The sequence below is a fragment of the Rhinopithecus bieti genome, unplaced genomic scaffold, assembly GCF_001698545.2.
Source record: "Rhinopithecus bieti isolate Rb0 unplaced genomic scaffold, ASM169854v2 scaffold_37314, whole genome shotgun sequence".
Taxonomy (NCBI): domain Eukaryota; kingdom Metazoa; phylum Chordata; class Mammalia; order Primates; family Cercopithecidae; genus Rhinopithecus; species Rhinopithecus bieti.
This window is the reverse complement of record NW_016816196.1, coordinates 990,776-1,016,209: the sequence shown is the minus strand read 5'-3', so window position 1 is coordinate 1,016,209 and position 25,434 is coordinate 990,776. Positions and strand designations below refer to the sequence as shown.

Genomic DNA, 25,434 nt, shown 5'->3' with positions numbered 1-25,434 from the left:
TCCCAGCTACTCAGGAGGCTGAGGCAGGAGAATCACTTGAACCTGGGAGGCAGAGGTTGCAATGAGCTGAGATCATGCCACTGCACACCAGCCTGGGTGACAAGAGCAAGACTCTGTCTCAAAAAAAAGAAAAAAAAAAAGAATTCTTGAAGACTTTTTCTTTCAGTACTTTGAATATATCAGCCTGCTGCCCCTGGACTCCATAACTTCTTATAAGAAATTTGTTGTTAATCTTGTTGAGGATTAATTTTATGTAATGTCGTTTCTCTCTTGTGCTTTCAAGATTTTCTTTGTCTTTAGCTTTCAACAGTTTGATCATGATGTGTACAGCTGTGGATCTCTTTGAGTTGAGTTTACCGTACTTAGAGGATCACTGAGCCTTTTGAATGTGTAATGTTTTTCATCAAATTTGGAAAGCTTTTGGCCATTAATTCTTCAAATGTTTTTACCCCTTTCTCTGCTCTTTTCCTTCCAGAACTCAAGTTACATTTATGTTGGCATATTTGCCGGTGACCTACATTTCTCTGAAGATCTGCTTGTTTTTCTTCATTCTTTTATCTTTTTTTCTTTCTCACTATTCTGAGACTGAATAATCTCAATTGACTTATCTTCAAGTTCATTGATTATTTCTTCTGCAAGTTCAAATCTGCTATTGATCCCTCTAGTGAATTTTTTAATTCAGTTATTGTGTTTTTCAACTCCAACATTTCTGTTCAGTTTCTTTTTATAATTTTTTAAAATCTTCATTGATACCCTCTATTTGGTAAGACAACATTCTTAATACTTTTCTATAGTTCTTTAGACTTTCACTTGAGTTCTTTAAATATATTTACAATAGCTATAAATTTACAAAAGTTTTTATCTAGTAAATCCAACATCTGGGCTTACAACAACTGCAACTGCACAGTTTTAGGTCAGTTGAGGGGGTCTCTGATTTCCTACCTTTTCTCCACCCCTACTTCTGTAGACATCCTCCCTGCCAGTTCCACAGCCCCTTTCCCTCTTCCACCCATTCACCTGAGGGCAAAACGGCCTAATTTCCACAGAGTCAAAAGATGATTACTGAGGATGCTTTCAACTTGGTGGAGTCCATTTCAAAGACACTTTCTACTGAAACCTTTTCTTATGTTTGGGTCATATTTATTTTCATCTTTCATAATATTTATTAAAAACTGTACATATATGTTTCAACTCTGGAAATCAGATCTCCACATACACCCAAAGTTTCTTATTCCTGCTGTTGTTGTTTCATGACTTCACTGAACCAATTCTGTAGTCTGTATTCTTTGTCACATGTGGCCACTGGAGTCACTGGAGTCTCTGGTTTGCTTAGTGGTCAGCTAATAACCAGACAGACACATCTTTGGATGACTAGAACTAACAAGTCTCCCAGTCTCTGCCGAGGGACTGTCTGTGAGCATTAAGGCATGCCTTCAATGCTCGGGCAGGCAATTTACAACTCCATCTTAGCTTTTACTTCTTTCTTAAACAGAGTCTCAAGGTAAGTCATAGGTGAGAGGCATTTTCAGGTCTTTCCTGGGCATGTATGTAGCTCTATGCATGCATTTGGCCTTCTAGATTCCCAGGAATATGTCAGGAGTTTTCCAAAGCTCCCTATGGACATATCACTTCCCAGCTGATCCTTTTAAGTTTTTTGGTCAGCGTGTTGTTTGCCTCCCAACTGTATCACTGCCTGCCTGTTTCATGCTGTTATAACAGAACACCTTAGGCTGGGTAATTCATAAAGAATAGATATTTATTGGCTTATGGTTCTGGAGGCTGAGAAAGCCAGTATCAAGGTGCCAGCATCTGGCAGCAGCCTTCGTGCCTCATCATAACATGATGGAAGGCATTACGTGGCAAAAGGGCAAAGAGAGGGCAACAGACACACATGCACAGAGAGAGAGAGAGCGAGAGAGAGACAGAGAGACAGATAGATAGAGAGAGAGAGAAGAGGGCCAACTTTCCCACTTTTATAATGAACCCACTCCCCAGATAATGGCATTAATCCCTTTATTCTTCTCTCATGGCCTAATCACCTCTCATTAGTCCCTACCTTCCAACATTTTTACACTGGGGATTAAGTTCCCACACATGCTTTTTAGAGGACACGTTAAAACTATAGTACTGCCTCTGATAGCTGTGATATTTAAAATTGCCACTGATCATTTGACAAACATACTTGGTGAGTCTGAAGTCAGACTAAATAACAATAAGCCTCATGAGTGAGATTCTCCAAGGAACTATCAGATATGTCGAATAATAACAGTTGCCTGGCTTTGGAGTGGGTCAAATTCTGTTTTGTCCCCTCTACAAGTTGCTAAGTCAGTATTTTTCACTGTGATTGCTGTGGTTATCTAGGCTGCCATGGGGCTAGGAGAAAAGTATAGGACAATGGCAAATTAAGATGCCAAAAACCTCGCTGTTGTTACAAAATCCAGCTGTTTTCTTTAGCAAACACTCCACATATTGTTGCAAGCCTTTGGTTAATTTCCAGAGTTCTGAAAAAGTCGATAATGATGATTTTTGCCACTGTTCTTGTTGATTTTATGGAGGACAGGATTTCAGGCATAGATCCTATTTCACCATTCTGGCTGATCTCACCCCACTAAATCTTGATAAATTATTTGTTTTACAAATAGCTGCATACATCTCTGAAACCCTCTCCTACTTAGCCTTCCCCTAAAAATGGAGATTAAAATTTAGCAGCGAGGCTCGGTTGGAAGCTTGTGAGCTAGTTACCACAAAACATTATTTAACAACTATTAGGTAAATCTAAACCAGGTAGTGCAGAAATGCATATGCAGGCAAGTGAATATGTGGGAGTAATTGTGCTTTTCCAATACTTGTCATATTGGTACTGTTTCTTTCCTTTTACACAGCAAAAGTCTGCTGCTAACCTCATAAAACCTCCACTGCATAAATATCCACTAGTGAAGAACGACTGGCTCTCACTCTGCATCTCGTGCAGGGGGCACTATTGCTACAGAAGCTCGGGCAACGACATGAAGATACTTCAAACTGCCAAAGTTCTAGTTGTCACCATGACAACATTAATTGCCAATTTACAGACTTAAGAAACTGTCGTAGCTAGAATTGATAGAGTTCTTTAGAAGTCTATTTCTATTCCAAAATCAAATTGTTATAACAGGTCATCTGAATTACAATACTTTATGTCGCACGATTTTTTTTAACTCTATGAAAGCATCTGACTTAGAGAGATACCTTACATTTACTTTAGAGAGGAGGAAATGGAGATATTTCTTTCAGAGACTTTTAGTAAAGACCAATCAGCAAGTTTGCAGCAGAGCCAAGACTCTAAAGAGGGAACTTATATTTCCAAGAGATATTCCAATTCAATCAGTGAATAACAAACTTTAAGCGTGCCGGAAATTTAACAAAGCCCAGACTCTCAGAGCTGTAACTGCGCAGTTTTAGGTTAGCTGGGGGTGGGGGGTCTCTGATTTCCTATCTTTTCTCCACCCCTATTTCTGTAAACATTCTCCCACCCACTTCCACTCCCCGTTTCCCTCCTTCACCCATTCACCTGAGGACGGCCTAACTTTACACAGAGCCCAAAGATGCTTATTGAGGATGCTTTCGACTTGATGGAGTCCATTTCAAAAAGCAACTGAAGCCCTCATTCGGCATCCTCGCCTCTCACTCCATGCCGGGGGTCCAGAAACAATCCCTGTCCCTGGATAGGTCAGGTTAGCTCACCTGTACTTTCCTTCGCCTGTCCACAGCGTCGTCCAAACCGTACCAGCATCTCTGACGAGGTGTCCATAGTGCGCCCAGATCTGGAAAAGTGACTGTGGCGCCAAGCGCCGCGGACTCCAGCCAGTGGACGTTGTTACTCGAACCACGCGGTTGCTTGGCAACGCCGCCGGAAGTGACGCCAGCCGTCGCCGAAGAACGGGGAAAGCGCTGCAGTTGGCAGTCGGGCTAGCGAAGAGAGGCGCCTGCGCCTGCGCCTGCGAGCTGGGCTTGTGAGTGCGGCTGCCCAGCGGGCAGGCGTGGGGCTAGGTCAAAGGACTGAACCAGCAGGAGCGTCACGGGCGCCGGGGCGGCTGCCGACGGCGGGCCTGGGTCAGTGAGAAGCCCGTGAACCCCCGCCCTGCCTGCTACTCCCATCCTCGCCTGCTGCGCGCTCCACGGGGGACGACCTCCGATTGGGTCCGATGCCTACCCTCGGGGTGGAGCCGGCAGGTGTGTGAGCGCGCGAGGCCTAGGCGTGGTGTGTGTGTCCCCGATCTCCTCGCGGGTGGAATGTGAGGAGCAAAGCCCTCCCTTAATTATAAAAACCCGCGGATTCGCTGACATAAACTCTGTTTTTTTAATCCTTTGGTTTCTGGGGCATGGTCAGGACTAGATGGGGCCAGGTTTTTAAAAGATAGGAATGTTAAAACTTAATGATATGCTTAGAACATTTATGTTAGGACCTTTGAGATATTTTAAATTTCTTGGTAAATACATGACCACAGAAATCTGTTAGGAGTAGCTGCGCATTTGGTTTCAGAAGATCTTTTTGTAATACATTGATGTACAGATAACTTCATTACTAACAAGTTGGCTCTGATGTGTACACATAATGCACCAAATTGGAGTCTCTCAAAGTGAAAGAACAAAAAGATTTTTAATAACGAACGTCCTAACACACAGTCGTGCTATTTTTCTTTAGGTTTTCTATCAGATGTTCCACGTAATAATGCTGGTAAGTATGGAATAATTAAGAAAATATTTGTAGACAGAAATTAGTTTGTGCACATAGAGCGCTGGTAGATTTTTGGAAGCATACCTTAAAAAGTGTCAAGAACTGGAGGCCAGGCGTGGTGGCTCACGCCTGTAATCCCAGCACTTTGGGAGGCCGAGGCAGGCAGATCACGAGGTCAGGAGATGGAGACCATCCTGGCTAACACGGTGAAACCCTGTCTCTACCAAAAATACAAAAAAAATTAGCCGGACGTGGTGGGGGGCGCCTGTAGTCCCAGCTACCCAGGAGGCTGAGGCAGGAGAATGGCGTGAATCCGGGAGGCGGAGCTTGCAGTGCCAAAGTGTCAAGAACTGGGAAGGAACAGAGATTTTACCCTGTTTGCAGGCTAACTTAGCCTGGCAGTTTCATGGAAGACAGAAGACTATTCGTTTCAGGAATGAATTACTCCCAGCAGTAGCCAGTATATCAGCAATTTTGCCTGAGTTACCTAAAGCCCCAGTTCCCACAGGATAATGCAAAGTGGGCAAGAAGGCACCTAGATGTAGAGTATGTCGAATTACAGGAAAGCAGCCCTGAGCTTAGGGAACCCAGATCTTTATCATTTGAACAAATAAGCATGTTTCTCAAGGCTGTCCACTGTACAAACATCCTTGAAACAATAGAGGAAAGAGCAGTCAGTAAGACGTGCACAACCACCGGAGACACAGGGAGAATTGTCTCCCAACAAAAATTCTCTGGAATTTTAACAAAATTAGTTACAAAAAGTATTGAATCTCATGATTTGATGTCAGTTACTTGCCAATTTGACATGGTGGTCAGATGTAATTTGACTTCAGACTCGAGATTCCAACTCCAACCACAATCCAAGTCAGTCTAGAATTGTTTGTCCTTTACCCACTACTCTTTTTTTTCTTTGTTGTGAATTTAATAAGGTAGCATATGCACTCTGATCTGAAACAGTTTAAATTATTCTGAGAAGAAAAAAAATTTTATTACAAAATTAATGTAGAAAAAGTGTGAACTACGGTTGAACCAACCATAACCATTCCACTGCACACGTAAACATTTTCTAAAACAAAAACAGGATTATACTGTACACATTGTTTTGTGACTTGCTTATTTAATTTGAACTGAATATCTTAGCTTTTATTGGCTGGATATTCTATTATATGCCGTCACATGTATATCTTATTTAACTATTTCCCAATTCTTGGATGTCTGTGTAGTTTCTAATTTTCATTGTGTAAAGTACATAGGATATTGTTACACTATGGAAACATTGCAGACATACCAAATGGACATAGATTGTGCTTTTGAAGAGAACAGTTAACTCTTTTTGGAATTTTAACAGACTGGTTTCAAAATAGATTCACATTCTTAAAACTAAATCTTTGTGCATATCCTTAATTTTTGGAGACATTTTAATTTCTAATACAGCACTAAATCTCTAAATGTCTATTGACAATAGAATGTGGAATTACTCTATTATTAAACAAGTAAAAAGAAAAAAATGGACTCTGAAAATCTCAATCAGCTTAGCACTATGATTTTATCCACTGGACAAAACTTATTTTCACATAACATTTCTTATTTTCGACACCAAGTCGATACCAAGTGGAAAGCAAAACTTTGTTCTCCTATTGCCAAGAGATACTTTTCTGACATAAGACAAACAACATAATTAGAAAATGCAAATGTTAAAGCTTTTAAAATACGTTTATCAATTTTAGGAGTTAAGAAGTTTCCATTATTTTGCTCCAAACCAGAAGACTCTGTTCCCTGTATATAGAATAGGAGTAATGTTTGAAAACAACTGGCTGGTGTTTAAGACTGAAGATTGTCGTGATTGTTTATCCTAATCCCAATGCTGAAGTAAGATTGTCTTGGAAATACTAAGTTGGGTAAGTATTTTTATAAAGGTTTATGTTGAGCGGTGAGAAAATACTAATAGAAAAAGATGTGAAACTTTTAAAGTGCACTTTCAGATCAGCAGGGGAACTGTTAGCTCAGTCTCATGCTATTTTGAGGCTAATAATTCAGGAATTTCAGTAATTTGTGGCTAATTAAGTTTAGGCTTGAGGTTTTCAAACAACAGTGAGTTACATTTGAAATGTGTTTTAATTATAAATTCAGAATACTCAAAAAGCATATTTAATTTAAAACATGCCTAGTTACAGTACTAATGTGATTGTCAATTATGCCTTATTATTTATTACATTGTTTCTGTAGGAAAGTGAATTCTGCATTTAAATCTCAGGGAACCAGTCAGAAGCATCTGGATTAGGCATTTAGTGATACAAGGATCCAGAGTAAGAAAATATTATGTATCAGCCACATTCACACAACAGGTGATACCCCTGTAGGTTAATTATTCTCTAGATATTCTAAATTAAGAGACACAGAATACTTAGTCTTATGTGAATCAAGAGCTCTACTCTGTCTTCACTACTGGGTATCAACTGTTATAAACTGGAGAATATGTGTGGCTAAATGCCATGTTTTCATTTTAATTGATCTTTTCTTATTGCTTGAGTTCTTTGTCTTTTAGGATTTCTTGTAGAAACCTCAAAATGGTTATAAAGTGTATCACCGACGTGGTGTTACAGTTAGTGTGTACTTTGAAACTAATGAATGTTTTTATGTAATTAAATATCTTTCTGCCGAAATGACCTACTTAGTATTTTATTTTTAAACTAATGAGTAGTCATTAAATGCTATTTTTTTGAGACGGAGTCTCGCTCTGTTGCCAGGCTGGAGTGCAGTGGCACGATCTTGGCTCACTGCAACCTCCGCCTCCTGGGTTCAAGCAATTCTCCTGCCTCAGCCTCCTGAGTAGCTGGGACTACAGGCGAGCACCACCACGCCCAGCTAATTTTTTTTTTGTACTTTTAGTAGAGATGGGGTTTCACCATGTTGGCCAGAATGGTCTCGATCTCTTGACCTCGTGATCCGCCTGCCTTGGCCGCCCAAAGTGCTGGGATTACAGGCGTGAGCCACAGCACCTGGCCTTTAATTCTATTTTTTAACACCGGAATTTGGTACTTAAAAGCATTGAGTCTGGAATCAAATCAACCTAAGATTCCAGCTCTGGCACTTTACTAACACCTAACCACTTTAAGATCCAGCTTATACATCTTTAAGATGAAGATAATAATGATTCCTACTTAATAGGGTTATTACAATTAAATTGTATGATACTGCAAAGTTTTTAGGCCAGTACCTGACATATAATGACTCTCAAAATTATTATTATTATCTGTTTACACACATTAATTATATCCTTTTCTGGATATTCTATATAGTTATTTTTTATAAATAATGTTTATTCTTACCATCAGTTGACCAGCTTATTCTTTCCTTTTCTCTTGAGATTTATAATTAATCACTTTCATTATGTTCTAATGAAAACAGAGACGTAAGTGTCACACCACAAACAATATGATTACTCAGGTGTATTCAAATTATTTGGCACCCCAGAGCTAACCTATCTAGAGCAGATATAAATAAACATGTCAAAACTCTTAACCAAGTTACTTGTAGTTCTGAAGAATTGGCCTTCAGTTCTCAGGTAATTTGTTTAGACTATCATATAGAGTGTCAGCAATCATTTAATTGTAATATTGGCATTTAGAAATTGATTTTAAACTAAACACCTTTTTAAAATTTTTTTGATTTCTACCTTTTAAGTTCGGGGTACATGTGCAGGATATGTAGATATGTTACATAGGTAAGCGTGTGCCATGATGCTCTGCTGCACAGATCATCACGTCACCTAGGTATTAAGCCCAGCATCCACTAGCTATTTTCCTGATGCTCTGCCTCCTCCTACCCCCAACCCTCCGACAGGCCCCAGTGTATGTTGTTCCATTCCATGTGTTCTCATGATTCAGCTCCCACTTATAAATGAGAACACGTGGTGTTTGTTTTTGTTGTTGTTGTTGTTGTTTCTGTGTTAGTTCACTGAGGATGATGGCTTCCAGCTCCATCCATGTCCCTGTAAAGGACATCATCTCATTCCTTTTTATAGCTGCATAATATTCCATGGTGTATAAGTACCACATTTTCTTTATGCAGTCTATCATTGACGGGCATTTAGGTTGATTCCATGTCTTTGCTATTGTGAACAGTGCTGCAGTGAACATATGCATGCATGTATCTTTATAATAGAATGATTTATATTTCTTTGGGTATATACCCAGTAATGGGATTGCTGGGTCAAGTGGTATTTCGGCCTCTACGTCTTTGAGGAATCACCACACTGTCTTCCACGATGGTTGAACTAATTTACACTCCTACCAACAGTGTAAAAGCGTTCCTTTTTTTCCACAACTTTGCCAGGTTGTTTTTTGACTATTTAATGATAGCCATTCTGACTAGTATAAGATGGTATCTCATTGTGGCTTTAGTTTGCATTTCTCTAATGATCAGTGATATTGAGCTTTTTTTTCTTTCATATATTTCTTGGGCACACGTATTTTTTTTTTTTTTTTTTTTTTTTTTTTTTGAGACGGAGTCTTGCTCTGTCGCCCAGGCTGGAGTGCAGTGGCCGGATCTCAGCTCACTGCAAGCTCCGCCTCCCGGGTTCACGCTATTCTCCTGCCTCAGCCTCCGGAGTAGCTGGGACTACAGGCGCCCGCCACCTCGCCTGGCTAGTTTTTTTGTATTTTTTAGTAGAGACGGAGTTTCACCGTGTTAGCCAGGATGGTCTCGATCTCCTGACCTCGTGATCCGCCCGTCTCGGCCTCCCAAAGTGCTGGGATTACAGGCTTGAGCCACCGCGCCCGGCCATGTCTTCTTTCAAGAATTGTCTGTTTGTGTCCTTTCCCCACTTCTTAATGGGGCTGTTTGTTTTTTCTTGTAAATTTGTTTAAGTTCCTTAACAAGGAACTACATGATTCTTATCAAAAAGGATTGTGGGCAGATTTTATGAGCAGAGTCTTTATTTTTTTATTTTTATTTATTTTTTTTTTTGAGAGGGAGTCTGGCTCTGTCGCCCAGGCTGGAGTGCAGTGGCCGGATCTCAGCTCACTGCAAGCTCCGCCTCCCGGGTTCACGCCATTCTCCTGCCTCAGCCTCCCAGGTAGCTGGGACTACAGGCACCGCCACCTCGCCCGGCTAGTTTTTTGTAGTTTTAGTAGAGACGGGGTTTCACCGTGTTAGCCAGGATGGTCTCGATCGCCTGACCTCGCGTTCCGCCCGTCTCGGCCTCCCAAAGTGCTAGGATTACAGGCTTGAGCCACCGCGCCCGGCCGAGCAGAGTCTTTAAATAGTTGGGAGCTAAAGATGTAATATAAAATGAAAAAAGCAGTGACATCAATGCCTTTCACTTCAGGGATGGTATAATTTTTCAACTTTATAATAATTGCTAGACATTAGACCTTTGTCAGATGGATAAACTGCAAAAATGTTCTCCCATTCTCTAAGTTGTCTGTTTACTCTGTTGATAGTTTCTTTTGCTGTGCAGAAGCTCTTTAGTTTAATTAGATACCATTTGTCAATTTTTGCTTTTGTTGCATTTGCTTTTGGCATCTTTGTCATGAAATCTTTGCCTGTGCTGTGTCCTGAATGGTATTACCTAGATTTTCTTCTAGGTTTTTTATAGTTTGGGTTTTACACTTAAGTCTTTAATCCACCTTGAGTTGATTTTTGTGTATGGTGTAAGGAAGGGGTCCAGTTTCAGTTTTCTGCATATGGCTAGCCAGTTATCCTAGCACCATTATTAAATAGGGAATCCTTTCCCCATTGCTTGTTTTTGTTAGCAAATACCTTTTTTAAAAAATTATTTTACATCTTGCAAAATTTCATGCTATGTTAAATTTGTTCAGGATTTTGGGTAGTACACAGAGAATCCTTTATACATGACCTGTTATTTAATATGAGGATTGTAAATATTTTAATCTAATAAAATAAGTGTGGTTTGATTGATAATGTGATGATAGTAAGAATGCCTTTTTTTCTTTCTTATAACTTCTATAAGAAACACATCCCCAGGAACACAAAAATACTATGAATGTCCTTTTTATATATTTTGTTTTCCACTTAAAATACTCAAATATGAACTTTGCTTCTTAGAGAAAAGTGGTTAGGTAGTGGTCTCGAAGTGCTTAATCACTTTGTTTATATTCCTTCTTTTAACATATTAACAGTTATGTTTATTAAATAAGTGTTTTAGTTAGATATGTAAACAGAGTTTGTTTAGAGAATAATATTTTTTCTTTTTCAGGATAATCCAAATCTACTTCTGGAACCATGAAAATTTTGCTAGTTTTTGACTTTGACAATACAATCATAGATGACAATAGTGACACTTGGATTGTACAATGTGCTCCCAACAAAAAACTTCCTATTGAACTACATGATTCTTATCAAAAAGGATTTTGGACAGAATTTATGGGCAGAGTCTTTAAGTATTTGGGAGATAAAGGTGTAAGAGAACATGAAATGAAAAGAGCAGTGACATCATTGCCTTTCACTCCAGGGATGGTGGAACTCTTCAACTTTATAAGAAAGAATAAGGATAAATTTGACTGCATTATTATTTCAGATTCAAATTCAGTCTTCATAGATTGGGTTTTAAAAGCTGCCAGTTTTCATGATGTATTTGATAAAGTGTTTACAAATCCAGCGGCTTTTAATAGCAGTGGTCATCTCACTGTGGAAAATTATCATACTCATTCTTGCAATAGATGCCCAAAGAATCTTTGCAAAAAGGTAGTTTTGATAGAATTTGTAGATAAACAGTTACAACAGGGAGTGAATTATACACAAATTGTTTATATTGGTGATGGTGGAAATGATGTCTGTCCAGTCACCTTTTTAAAGAATGATGATGTTGCCATGCCACGGAAAGGATATACCTTACAGAAAACTCTTTCCAGAATGTCTCAAAATCTTGAGCCTATGGAATATTCTGTTGTAGTTTGGTCCTCAGGTGTTGATATAATTTCTCATTTACAATTTCTAATAAAGGATTAATATGCCAGCAATTGAAAAGTGTATCACTTAAGATTAGGTTCAGCAGCATAAAACTAAAACCCCAAATACCAGAGGCTTAAAAAAAAAGACAGAGAATTTTTTTTTTCCTCTCACATAAAAGAATTCCAGAGGTAAGTATTTCAAGTTGCTGTATTAGTCTACCAACCTCAGCAGTTGGCATTCAACCCTTGATCCAAGGTTGCTGGTGAAGCTCTAGCCCTCACAGCAAGGAGGGCAGTGAGAAAGTTACATCCCCTGTCTAAAGAAATTTCCCAGAAGTTGTACCCAACACTTCTATTGAAATGTCATTGGCCAAACTTAGTCATAATGCCTTACTTGTAAATAGCAAAGAAAGATGGAAAATAGAGCTGTCATTCCAGGTAGTCACATGCCCAGGAAAAGTTGGGGAAAAAGTACAGAATTGAGGTAGGTACAGCTAGTGGTCTCCACTAAAGGTGGTTGATAGGTTATATTTTTAAATTTATTTCTCGAGCAAGTAAGCATATTTTATTCTTTTAGATATTCCTCCTCTTTTGAGACAAGGTCTCTGTCACCTAGCCTGGATTGCAGTGACTTGATCTTCTCACACTGTAGCCCCAACCTCCCGGACTCAAGTGATGCTCGCACCTCAGCCTCCTGAGGAGCTAGGACTACAGCCTCGCGCCACCATGCCAGCTGTTTTGTTATATTTTGTTGGAGATGAGATCTCACTACTTTGCACAGATCTCAAAATCTTGGATTCAAGTGATCCTCCTGCCTTGGCTTCCCAAAGTGCTGGGATTACAGGCATGAGCCACCATGGCCAGCCAGATACTTATTTTGAAAGTATGTCCAGTAGTTACAGATCTTAAAAAATAAAGCCTAATGCTTTATTCACATAAGAATAAAAGGCTGCCAAATTTATATAATATCCTCCCAAACCAGTGTATTTTAAAGGTAGAGATGCAGTATCTATTGTTGAAGTTTTCATCAATTTCAGACTTTCCATTTGAAATGAAGTACTATTATACTATTAATGTCCTTCAAATATTCTAACTTTATATCATAGCACCATAGACAACTACAGTAGCTAGTTTAATCAGTGTGGTGTTTATATTTGGCAATGCAGTTTTGAGCAATTCAATACTGTATATAATTTGCAGCAATACTTAATATTTAAGACTTTCATATAGGGATATTAGCAAATATCAACTGATCTAAAATGTTTTATAAGTCCATGCTAATTTCTAGATTCATGTTTTAGCCATAAAAATGCAGTATTTAATAATATTGTATTTTCCAAATTATGGAAAGCTCCAGAAATAGAAATATTCAATATAATTAGTACTCGCTAATCTTTTTTCTAGGTTGAAAAATCTTTGTTTTGCTTTAGGTTAGATTATGTTGAAACACATCTGTGTTTCAGATGTTTTCAGAGCTGAGGTCTCAGCTGAGGCTCCACTGAAGCAGGATTCACTTCCAAAATAAGAGTTGTTGCCAATATTCAGTTCCTAGCAAACTACTGGAACAAGAATCTGTTTTCTTGCTGACTTAATTTCTTGCCATGTGGCCCTCTCCAAATGCTGGACATAAAAAAGTAGGCTGAGCACAATGGCTCACACCTATAATCCCAGCAGTTTGGGAAGCCAAGGTAGGAGGATCACTTGAGGCCAGGAGTTCAAGACTAGCCTGGGCAATATAGGGAGACCCCATCTCTACAATAAATAAAAATAAAGGCTTTCATTTACAATGATGGTAGACCAAGAAATTTGTCCTAGATCTTCACTGAGAACATCTATAAAAGCTGGCAGCTGAACAAAATTTTAAAAACATCTGGGCTGGGTGTCGTGGCTCACACCTTTAATCCCAGCACTTTGGGAGGCCAAGGCGAGGGGATCACATGAGCTCAGGAGTTTGAGAACAGCCTCGGCAACATGGGGAGACCCCATCTCTTAAAAAAAAAAAAAAAAAAAAGATAAACTTAAAATTAATTAAAACACCTGGTTGAAGACATCAGCGAGCTGGCAACAATGAAGAATTCCTAAGGAAACAGAAACTTTGTTAGGGGAGCCGTTTTCCCTTTGGCCAGTTCTGTAAGTGGTAAGGTGTTGCTCAGATGTTGAATGGCCATTTTGATAACCTCATGGGACAAGGAAGAAGGGACCTGCACTGGTAAACCCTTTCCCTTACTTGGGGTGAGGATCCCAAATGGCTACTCATTAGGAGTAACAATGGTCCAGAAGTAAGCAGGACTTCAAAGGGATGGCAGCTCAGCTTCAAATACCCTCTGTTTCTGAAATTAGATTGAGGTTATCTAAGGTTTTTAGAGCTCCCAGATGCATGGCAGAAGCAAATCTACATTTGCTTTTCAGGAAGAAATTAACATCCTAGGTGTAACAGGCAGACTCTAAGGTGGCCACTATGATCCCTGTCCCCTGGTATTCCTTGTGTGGAGGGAGACTCCTATGACTTGATTCTAATTCATAGACTACCACGAAGATGATGAGATGGACATGATTACACCAAATTCTAATATTCATCTTATTAAGAGACTCTTGTTGACTTTGAAGAAGCAAGCTGCCATGCTGTAAACCAGACGCTGGAGAGGGCCTCATGGCAAGAAACTAAGGGTGGCCTCTAGCCAGTAGTCAGCAGGAAAACAGATCCTTGTTCCAGTGGTGTGCTCGGAACTGAAGATTGCCAACAACCTTGTTATTTTGGAAGTGAATCCTGGTTCAGTGGAGCCCTAGCTGAGACCTCAGCTCTAGCTAACACCTTGATTGCAGCCTTTTGAGACCAGGAAACAGAAAGAAGGCAGCTAAATCTGTGCTTGAACTCCTGACCCACAGAACCTGTGAGATAATAAATGTGTCTTGTTCTTAAGACACCAGATTTGTGGTAATATTGTTATGCAATGTAGAAAACTAACAAATTAGGCCTCAAAATCTACAAATAGTTTTGCAGGTGCACTGTAGAACACACAAAAAGTAGCCACACAAAGAGACATGAGTGAATACCAGCAGAAGCTTCTATTTAAACATCTGTAGGGACCTCCAGATATTGGAGTTTTCAGAGACAAGCTTAAAAAAAAAAATTAAACTTACAAGAATTTTGGCAAAGCATTGAAAAATATATTAAAAACAAAATGAAACAGCTAGATGGGAGAAATAAGTTCTAGCATTCTTCTGCACTGTAGGATGAGTATCGTTAATAATAATATATATTTCCAAATAGAGGATATTGAATGTTCCCAACACAAATGAGAAATGTTTTGAGTTGAAGAATATGCTGATTTCCCTGATCTAATCACTATACAGTAAATGTATCAAAATATCACCATATATGTCATAAATATGTACAATTATTTTGCATCAACTTAAAAAAATTTTTAAAGGAAACACTAGAACTGAAAATAGCATGATTGAAATTAGGAGCTTGATGGATAGAATTGACAGAACAGGCATAGCTGAAGAAAGAATTGGTGAATGAACACAAGTTACAAGAAAAAATCCAGAATGATGCAGAGAGACAAAATAATAAAAATACAAAAGTTGAGACATAGATTTAGTAAGAAGATATAACAGAGGAAATTTGTGTCCCAAGAGAGGAGAAAGAAAATGAAACATAAGCAATAGTTTAAGAGATAATTATTGGCTTGCACGCGGTGGCTCATGCCTATAATCCCAGCACTTTGGGAGGCCGAGGCGGGTGGATCACGAAGTCAGGAGATCGAGACCATCCTGGCTAACACGGTGAAACCCTGTCTCTACTAAAATACAAAAAACTAGCTGGGCGTGGTGGCGGGCGCCTGTAGTCCCAGCTACTCGGGAGGCTGAGGCAGGAGAATGGCATGAACCCAGGAGGCAGAGCTTGCAGTAAGCACAGATTGCACCACTGCACTCCAGCCTGGGGGACAGAGTGAGACTCTGTCTCAAAAATAATAATAATAATAATAAAACTTTACAAAATCGAAAGATAGATCCTGAGGCAGGACTTGGGTAAAACAAACAAAAGAATACAAAAAATATATTTTAAAAATTTGTAAAAAACAAAATTGAAAGACGTCAAACCTCAGATTCAAGAACCCTCATAAACCCCAAACAGGATAAATAAAATGAAAACCACATGAAATTACACTGTTGTAAAACTGCTGATAACCGAAGATGGAAAAAGTATAAAGCAGCCAAAATAAATATTACTTTGAAAGGAGCAACAATTAAGCTAATAGCTGGCATTTTTTCTTTCTTTCTTAAATGCTTGATAGAATACAACAGTGAAACTATCCAGACCTGGAGTTTTCCCTTTTGAAAGGTTTTAACCACAAATTCCATTTCTTTCATGGATATAGGACTACTCCATTGTGTAGCTTTTCTTGAGTAAGCTTTGGTAGTTTGACTGTGTTAATTATCTATTGCTACATAATAAATTACTTCAAAACTTAACAGCTTGGAAAAATAAACAGTTATCTCACAGTTTCTGTGGGTCAGGAATTCAGGAGCATTTAGCTGGGTAGTTCTGGCTCAGGATAAAAAATGGGTCAAGATGTTAACTGAGGTTGAAGCCATATGAAAAACTTGACTGGGGCTGGAGTATCTGCTTCCAAGGTGGCCCACTCGTAGTTTTTGGCAAGAAGCCTCATTTCCTTATTGGCTATTGGCAGGAGGCCTCAGTTTCTCACCGACAGAAAGGCTCAATGTATTGCTGATTGGCAGAAGGCTTCATTTTCCAACTACATGGGCCTCTCCATAGTGCTGATCAAGTATCCTTTAAAAAAAAAAAAAAAAAGGTAGCTGTTTATTAGCCAAGTGAGTGAGCCAAGAGAAAGGGCAAAGAAGAAACTACAGGCCAGGCATGGTGGCTTACGCCCTTAATCCCAGCACTTTGGGAGGCCAAGGTGGGTGGATCACCTGAGGTAGGAAGTTCGAGACCAGCCTGGCCAACATGGTGATACCCCATCTCTACTAAAATTACAAAAATTAGCCAGGCATGGTGACAGGCGCCAGTAATCCCAGCTACTTGGGAGGCCGAGGCAGGAAAATCGTTTGAACCCAGAAGGCAGAGGTTGCAGTGACTAGAGATTGCGCCACTGTACTCCAGCCTGGGTGACAAGGGCAAAACTCCATCTCAAAAAAATAGTAATAAAAATTAAAAAAGAAGAAACTACAATGCCTTTTGTTACCTATCTCAGAAGTGGCACCCCATTACTTCTGCCATATTCTGTTAAAGCAGAACACTAGTCTAACCCACACTGAAAAAGAGGAGAATTAGACACCACCTTTGGGTGAATGAAAGTCAAAAAAATGTATGGACGTTTAAAAACCACTAGTGTCACTTGAGGACTTTGTTCATTTGATCAAAGTAGTGAAAATTTATGAGCATGTTTTTCATAATATTCTTTTATTAACCCTTTAATTTTATAGCAAATGCCTATATACCCACTATCTAGATTCTACCATTAACATTTGACTCTTCTTGTTTCGTCACGTATCTATCTGTTCTTCTCTCTAGCCATCCTTTTTTTTCTTCTGCCTTTTTAACATAAATATTGTCTTTTCTCTTTTCTTCTTTGCTCCCCAGTTGATTAAACCAGTGCTTCTCTGAGGCTAATTGGGACTCAGGTGTATTGCAGCTTTGTGTGAGTCCTGGGAATTGTTTAGCTTAAGTTCCGAGGGTCATTCTCTGCCCAGACTTATGGGGTTTCATCCTACACAAGTATGGCTTAGTATTCAACCACAGACTCAAGGGGACATCCTCCCTTGCAGATTTCTGGAATCTTTCTTGATTTACCTTCTTCCTTTCTGGTACTCTCCCCTGCAAATTTCAGCCACTTTTGCCTCCCCAAACTGATCTCCATTCCTTCAACTCAGCAAGACTACTGTGGTCTGTTTGGGGCACCCCCCTCCCTGCACCTTGGGCTGGAATGTGTCTCCAGGCAAAAGTACAGGCAATTATAAGGCTCTCCTCATTTGTTTCTTCTCTCTCGGGGACCACAGTTCTGTACTGCTTGTTGACTAATGCTTGAAAACTGTTATTTCGTGTCTTTTGTCCAGTTTTTTAAATTATTTACAGTGGGAGGATTAGTCCAGTCCCACTTCCTCCAGAAAGAGTAATTCTGGAATCTCATTTTTATTTTCTAATGCAACATAGTGGTAAGACCTCCACTCTGAATTAGAAAGACCTGAATTTGAATTCTAGCTCTGAATCGAATAAATTAATAGCTTCTTAATACTGCAGTTTTATTTTAAGTGGGGATAATAAAAGTCCCTATCTCCTGAGATTATTGTGAAGATTTACTGAATATGGTATTGTATTAGTTTACTCTGGCTGCTGTAACAAATTATTACAAACTGGGTGACTTAAAACACAGTTTTGGAGACCAAAAGTCCAAAACAGTTTCACTGAGCTGAAATCAAGATGTCAACAGGACCATGGTCCTTCGCAGGCCCAAGGAGGGATTCATTCCTTGCCTCTTTCACCTGGTGGCCACAGGCCTTTGGCTTGTGGCTGCATCACTCCAATCTCTGCCTTCATAGTTACATTCTTTTCTCCTCTTCTCTCTGTATCAAATTCCCCTCTTCCCCTTTCTTATAAAGATTGCATTTAGGACCCACCCAGATAATCTAGGATAATCCCCTCTTTTTTTTTTTTTTTTTTTTTTTTGTGTGTGTGTGTGTGAGACGGAGTCTCGCTCTGTCGCCCAGGCTGGAGTGCAGTGGCCGGATCTCAGCTCACTGCAAGCTCCACCTTCCGGGTTCACACCATTCTCCTGCCTCAGCCTCCCAAGTAGCTGGGATTACAGCTACTGGCGCCACCGCGCCCAGCTAGTTTTTTGTATTTTTTTAGTAGAGACGGGGTTTCACCGTGTTAGCCAGGATGGTCTCAATCTCCTGACCTCATGATCCACCTGTCTCGGCCTCCCAAAGTGCTGGGATTACAGGCTTGAGCCACCGCGCCCAGCCAATCCCCTCATTTTTACAATCCTTAATTACATCTGCAACCCATTTTTCTTACAAGGCAACATTTACAAGTTTCAGGGATTAGAACATGATGTCTTTCTGTGGCCATTATTTAGCCTACTACGAGGTGATAAAACATTTGACACACATTCACTAATAATCAAAACTTTTTTTTTTTTTTTTTTTGAGACGAAGTCTCGCTCTGTTGCCCAGGCTGGAGTGCCAGTGGCCGGATCTCAGCTCACTGCAAGCTCTGCCTCCCGGGTTTATGCCATTCTCCTGCCTCAACCTCCCGAGTAGCTGGGACTACAGGCGCCCGCCACCTCGCCTGGCTAGTTTTTTTTTTTGTATTTTTTAGTAGAGACGGGGTTTCACGGTGTTAGCCAGGATGGTCTCGATCTCCTGACCTCGTGATCCGCCCATCTTGGCCTCCCAAAGTGCTGGGATTACAGGCTTGAGCCACCGCGCCCGGCCTAATCAAAACATTTAACAACCATCACAAGGCACCAAGGCACCAACCTCTCAGATGATAAGCACCAACTAATAAGAATGGATGCTGGCCACAAACCCCGCTAACAGTGCCTTTGGCTGAATAGCAGCCCTGTACTTGCCATGTGCCAGCATCTCACACATCCTATACACCAAATAAATATTAGTTCATTGAGATCCAACTTTTACTAAGTCATTTCTACTTCTTCTTTTTAAATGTCTGGGCATGTTCTTTGGTCATTTATCTGTAAGGTCTTGTGTTCTGCTTCTCTGTTTGTCTGAGTACTTCATATAGGGAGGATGCTAACATTCCCGTATTTGTGACAAATGTTTGCAATGTGTTAATATTTTCTAAATCTCATGCTGGATTATATGTATCTAGATAATGTTCTTAACCTTCATTTTTAAATATAAACATTTAAATTCAATATATGGCTTATCTCATTAGGTTGTATTAAACTTAATGAAACAAACATACTGATATACACTAACTAGGCTTTTTGAATGCAAGATTTTCTTTATATCTTTTCTTTGCAAACAAAAGATCTCTGTTTTCCCCAAAGATAAGCAAATTTGTCATGGCCAGTTTTATTACGCTTAAACGCGCACTTATAAAATAGAGATGTTAGAGTTAAATGTGAATTGCAAAGACTTGTATTTTTTTTTGGAGACAGGGTCTCTGTAGCCCAGGCTGGAGTGCCGTGATTCTATCACAGCTCACTGCAACCTCAAACTCCTGGACTTAAGCAATCTTCCAGTCTCAGCCTCCCAAGTAGCTGGGGGAATACAGGGACACACCTATATTTGCCCAATTTATTTATTTATTTATTTAGTAGAGACAAAGTTCTCGCTATGTTACCCAGGCTAGTCTCAAACTGCTAACCTCAAGCAATCCTCCTGCCTCAGCCTCCCAAAGTGCTGGGATTACCAGTGGGCATCACTGTGCCTGGCTGAAAAGACTATTAAAGTCATGATAGGGTTGGATAGAGAAGTAGAGTATAGAAACCTCTTGTTTGTCACATGAGTCTCTTTAGGACAGTTGTAGTAGGCACAATTCTAAAATGGTCCCCAAGACTTAACCCCTGCTGTACACACCCTGTTACTGTAAATTTGATGTATCTACTACCTTGACTAGGTTATGTTTTATGGCACAGTTGACCTAATTATCCAGGTGGACCTGACCTAATCGGATGAGCCTTTTAAAAGCAAAGAGTTGTCTTGGCTGGTTGCAGAAGAGGAAGTCAGAGAGTTGAAGCATATGCCATTGCCGGCTTAAAGATGGATGCAGGTATGTGGTAAGGAATGTGAGCAACCTCTAGGAGCTGAGAGCAGTTCCTGGATGACAGCCAGCAAGGAAACTGGGACCCCAGTCCTGCAAGGAAATGAATTCTGCCAACAGCCACTTGATCTTGGAAGAGGACCTCCAGTCTCAGATGAGAAACACAGTCCAGGCTGACACTTTGATTATAACTTGGTGAGACCCTGACCACAGAGCCCAGGCACATTATGGCCAGACTTATGACCTACAGAAACTGGGAGATAATAAACTCTTGCTTTAAATTACTACATTTGTGGCAATAGAAAACTAATATCTAATTCCGTCTCTCAAGGAATAGATAGCCTAATTTCACAAGCACACTTTTTTTGTAATTATGTGTTTGGCAATTTATACTATAAAGTACTGAATTGTTTTTTATTCTTCTGATTAAATACCAAGCATCATTGTGATGTGTGAAGAGATGCTAGTTAAAATTTCTCTGCCCTTGAGAGTTCTAAGGGTGATCTAATTTTTTTGCAAATCTATTTTTTAATTTTTAATAAGATGAATATGATTTTTTACAAACTGAAAAACAAATTTAAAGAAATAACCACCCCACAATCATCTACCAGTGAATGGGCCAGAGATGAGCTGCCAGACAAGATTGACTACATAATCATGAGGCCCAGAACACAGTGAAAATGCAGCATCCCTTGTTCAAAAAAATTATTCAGAATTTCAAGACATGGGCAGCAGAGCATTAAAGCAAGAGTGGGGTCCTTCTGAACATGGGATCCTGTGTGATGGCACAGGTCACAAAACCATGGAGCCAACCAGCTCTGTGCCCAGACCTTCTCCAGCACCTTCCAGATAAAAGCTTAACTAAGAGCTGTATACTTTCCAAAGGCCCCATTGCTTCTTCACTGGGTGACATTTGCAAATTAATTGCCCATAATGCCACAATCTAGGACAACCAAATCCTTTCAGAATTTTCTCCAAGCTTGTATGTGTATATGGATGTGTGTTTGTGTATGTGTCTCTGACACAGGTGGATTGTTCTTAACAATTGTTATACTATTTTGTCACTTAAAATTATAGCAGGATTATTTCTCTATATTAATAGCATTTAAGAATAAAATTTAAATATTCACATATTTCAATTTTTTTTTTTTTTTTTTGAGATGGAGTCTCGCTCTTGTCGCCCAGGCAGGAGTGCAGAGGCGCGATCTCAGCTCACTGCCATGTCCGCCTCCCGCGTTCAAGCAATTCTTGTTACTGAGCCTCCCAAGTAGCTGGGATTACAAACACCCGCGACCATGCCTGGCTGATATTTGTAATTTCAGTAGAGATGGGGTTTCCCCATGTTGGCCAGGCTGGTCTCAAACTCCCTACCTCAGGTGATCCACCCACATCGACCTCCCAAAGTGTTGGGGTTACAGGTGTGAGCCACTGCTCCCAGCCACAGAGACATGGCTTTGTTCAGCAGCCCCCATGCCTGCAGCTGCATGGCCAGCTCTCCATTGGCTTCAGGGTCAGTAGTTTAACTGTTTCTCTGGGCACAAGTGAGCCAAGCTGTGTCCTGTCTCCCCCTGTCTGTCTGCAAAGGACAGCTCTGACTCTCCCAGTGTACCTGCACAATGTCAACAGAGCAATCATACATTTTACAGACAGTAGTGGCATAGAGCCAAGTGATGGCCTTCCCATGTATGGCTACATGGCTGTGATAACAAGTGGAGTTATACACCTGCACCCTAAACCCGCTGAGTCACACAGGATGTAAACATCCTACCTTGGCCTATCCTTGACCAAAGCACAGCCATGTTCCTTACACTCCACCCCCTAGGCCAAGGGAGACATAGGCCTTGGATACAGGTTATATGCATAAGCTTTGGGTACATAGGCTTGATATACACACGCAGGCTTTATACATAAATTTTGGGCACACAGGTTTGATAAACAGGCCTTACATTCCACCCCCTGGACTGAGGGAGTTCTTTTAGTGGGGATCCGTGCACATAGGGCAGCACCCTGAACTCATAGGTCACAACAACAATACGGAGAACAACAACCTATCATAAATATTCCTGTTGTGTTACCTATGATTATTAGAGCCCAACATAGGGTAGTGCCCAGAGACACTATCTCTGCAGTATCTCTGCAGGGGATCGTCAGTAAGGTCCTCAATCGCCTTAATCTCCTGTGACACCCCTTGTAAAGCTACCGTTATGTTCTAGTGGATGTCAAGGATAAATGTACAACATTTGTGTCCCTCCAAGGGCAGAGGTGCCACCCTGGGCAGCTGTGACTATGTTTAAGGCCATCTGGTTTTGTAGCACCACCTTCCTGATCTGATCAACCTCATCAGTTAGCAAAAGGAGAGCAACTGTGGTATAATTCAGGGCCCGAGCTGTGTGCTCTGCAAGGGCTGTAACTTGCATTTCTACAGTAATGACACCTGCTCCAGCAATAGTTATTGCTAAGGGGTGGAGCCACCAGGGGTGGCAAAAACTGGGAACGCAGCACCTCCTAGTTATTCAGGCAACTAGGCAATGTGGGAAGCACAGTGGCAGGCACAGAAGGCCACTCCCAGCTAAAACGTCCAGTCCAGTTGGTTGGTAGATATGGCAATTCGGTGTCCCCACAGACCCATAAACTCCCAGGGAGCACAAAGTCCATTGGGGCCCGACCTTGGTAAGGCCACTTGTTCCACAACACCCTTGGTGTGGTGACACATGTTATGTTTGCACAAACCTCAGCAGGCAACCATCCCACAGTGACTTTACCCCTGTGCTGCTCTATGCATCGTGGTACCTGCAATGGGGGCACCATGTGTTCTTCCATTAGCCAGTCCCACCCATCATGGACACTACAAGTCAGCCAGGGGGCAGGCTTGCCATGGGTTTTGCCACACCCCCTGTCCAAATCCTGCCATGTTGCATCCCAGCCATTGTCTGTGGAAACCCAAGTTTCTAGCCATGTCCAGTTTTTCACAGAAGCTGGATACACGTGCCAGGGCAAGCCATCCTCAGCTGCTGCTGGAAGGGCAGTACAGATCCAACAGTTGGAGACATTGGTCACCTCTGCGTAAGTGTGGGCCCAATCCACAATGCAGTTGGAGCATGCCAACCTACAGCTGGAACGACAGAGTAAGCACAGGTACTAACAAGGGTAAGTCACATCCCTTAGGCCAAATACAAGCCAACTTTAATCTCTAGATAATGCAGCCACCAAGGCTTCTGCCTGGGTGATGGTACTATACCTTATCAGCTCCTTGTTCTTTTGGGTCCTGTACTCATGCCAAAGTCACAGGGGAGCTCATAATAGGCCACACAGACAGTACATATGTCCCCCAACCGGAGGAGGGTTCCTTCCCTGGCCGTTCCCCTATGAACAGTCAATCATGGAGGCCACACATTAAATACCCAGGGAATAACATATAAGTCATACTGCAGGCCGGGCGCGGTGGCTCAAGCCTGTAATCCCAGCACTTTGGGAGGCCGAGACGGGCGGATCACGAGGTCAGGAGATCGAGACCATCCTGGCTAACACGGTGAAACCCCGTCTCTACTAAAAAATACAAAAAACTAGCCGGGCGAGGTGGCGGGCGCCTGTAGTCCCAGCTACTCGGGAGGCTGAGGCAGGAGAATGGCGTAAGCCTGGGAGGCGGAGCTTGCAGTGAGCTGAGATCCGGCCACTGCACTCCAGCCTGGGTGACAGAGTGAGACTCCGTCTCAAAAAAAAATAAAAAATAAAAAAAAATAAAAAATAAAAAAATAAGTCATACTGCAGACCCTCTCCTAAGGGGTCTACGATAGCCAAACATCTACAACGAGGGGCTTGGAGAGTCCATGACTAACACCAGGTTTTGTTTGTTTGTTTATTTCCCTACCTTTAGGGGCATTGGGGCAGGCAATAACAGATTGCTGTTTGTCTCCATACCTGGTTGGAGAGGGTCATCCTTCTTCTCGTAGATCTGGCCACATGGCCTAGCCCTACATGGCTGGTGACTAGCTAATTCTGTAACTTTCAGGTAATAAACCACAAGGTTAAGCCTTGATAAACTGCCCAGCATTGGTGTAGATTATCATGGGTGTCACCTCCTTGGTGATCATCATCAACGTTGCCCTGAATTCAACTTATTAGCTACTTTGCCCATGCTTGATATCAAACCATATAGTGTCAGTACTAGGCTGGACTGCAGCAGCACTCCAGGCAGCAGCAGTACTCTGGCTAAACCTGTCTATATATACTATGCCTTATCAGGAATGGGGCCAGGGGTGCCTCAGGCCCCATGGCCTTATCTTGCATCAGGACTACAGACCCTAAGCCCTCTTGTAACTCTGCTGCTAAGGGACTTGTACTCAGTGTACCTCACTGCTCTAAGTAGGCGCCCCACTTTGATAAAGTGCTGTCCCAGTCTGGAGGGGTGGCTACCCATGAACGCAGCCATCCTGCTATTGGGTAAGTCATCTGCACGATGACTGTAGCCTGTCCTGCCATGCTCTTATGAGCCTGAAGGACAGCATATGCAGTTACTAACTGCTTCGCAGTCCAGGGGGTTGTTATCCATGAACATAACCTATTCTGCTATTACTAACTGCTTCTCTATCAATAAAGACAAGCTCAGCTCCATAGTTGGGGCCAAAAGCCTACTGGTATACTCAGGCACTCCATGCGCTGCTATAGGCCCTAATTTGCTATAGGCCCCAACTGAAACTATCTGTGGTCACATGCACATCTAGCTTAAATGGGCACCTCTGGTCAACTAACCATAGGGCTTGTGCCTGCTAAATAGCCTGCTTGAGATAGCCAGGATGGCTGTCTCAACCGCGTCATCCAGTCCCTGGCAAGAGGGGCGTTGTCGCCTCCAAATCTGAAAGAGAATCAGAGGTTAATATAACACCCTCAATAAAACCATGACACATGGTGGGGGTAGGCATATAGCCCTGCAGCAATCCCGTGAAAGTCCAGTGTCACCCTGCCGTGAAGGCAAGCTGTTCATGGCTCTCTGGAGCAATGTCAGTGGAGAAGAATGCATTATTCAAGTTCATCACAGAGTGGTG

The 25,434-nt window shown here is 41.3% G+C and overlaps 2 protein-coding genes across 8 annotated transcripts in view; one reads left to right on the top strand and one right to left on the bottom strand.

The window, feature by feature from the left end:
• Positions 1–3,889, bottom strand: part of CFAP210 (cilia and flagella associated protein 210) — a 63,210-nt gene extending 59,321 nt beyond the window's left edge. The window contains 1 exon segment of the mRNA XM_017854471.1: positions 3,721–3,889. Coding sequence (XP_017709960.1) covers positions 3,721–3,787 — 67 coding nt within the window. The 5' untranslated portion in view covers positions 3,788–3,889.
• A 7-nt stretch (positions 3,890–3,896) lies between these two features.
• PHOSPHO2 (phosphatase, orphan 2) lies at positions 3,897–11,700 on the top strand. Of its 7 annotated transcripts, none has more exons than XM_017854478.1 (5): positions 3,897–4,089; positions 4,682–4,714; positions 6,445–6,615; positions 6,944–7,062; positions 10,938–11,700. In XM_017854478.1, the coding sequence occupies exon 5, from the start codon at positions 10,964–10,966 to the stop codon at positions 11,687–11,689; it is 726 nt and encodes a 241-aa protein (XP_017709967.1). In that variant the 5' UTR covers positions 3,897–4,089; positions 4,682–4,714; positions 6,445–6,615; positions 6,944–7,062; positions 10,938–10,963; the 3' UTR covers positions 11,690–11,700. The 7 variants fall into 7 exon arrangements, with proteins under 7 accessions (XP_017709967.1, XP_017709963.1, XP_017709961.1 ...); XM_017854473.1 differs by having other exon boundaries at positions 3,924–4,209; XM_017854474.1 differs by lacking the exon at positions 6,944–7,062.
• The last annotated feature ends 13,734 nt before the right edge of the window (positions 11,701–25,434 follow it).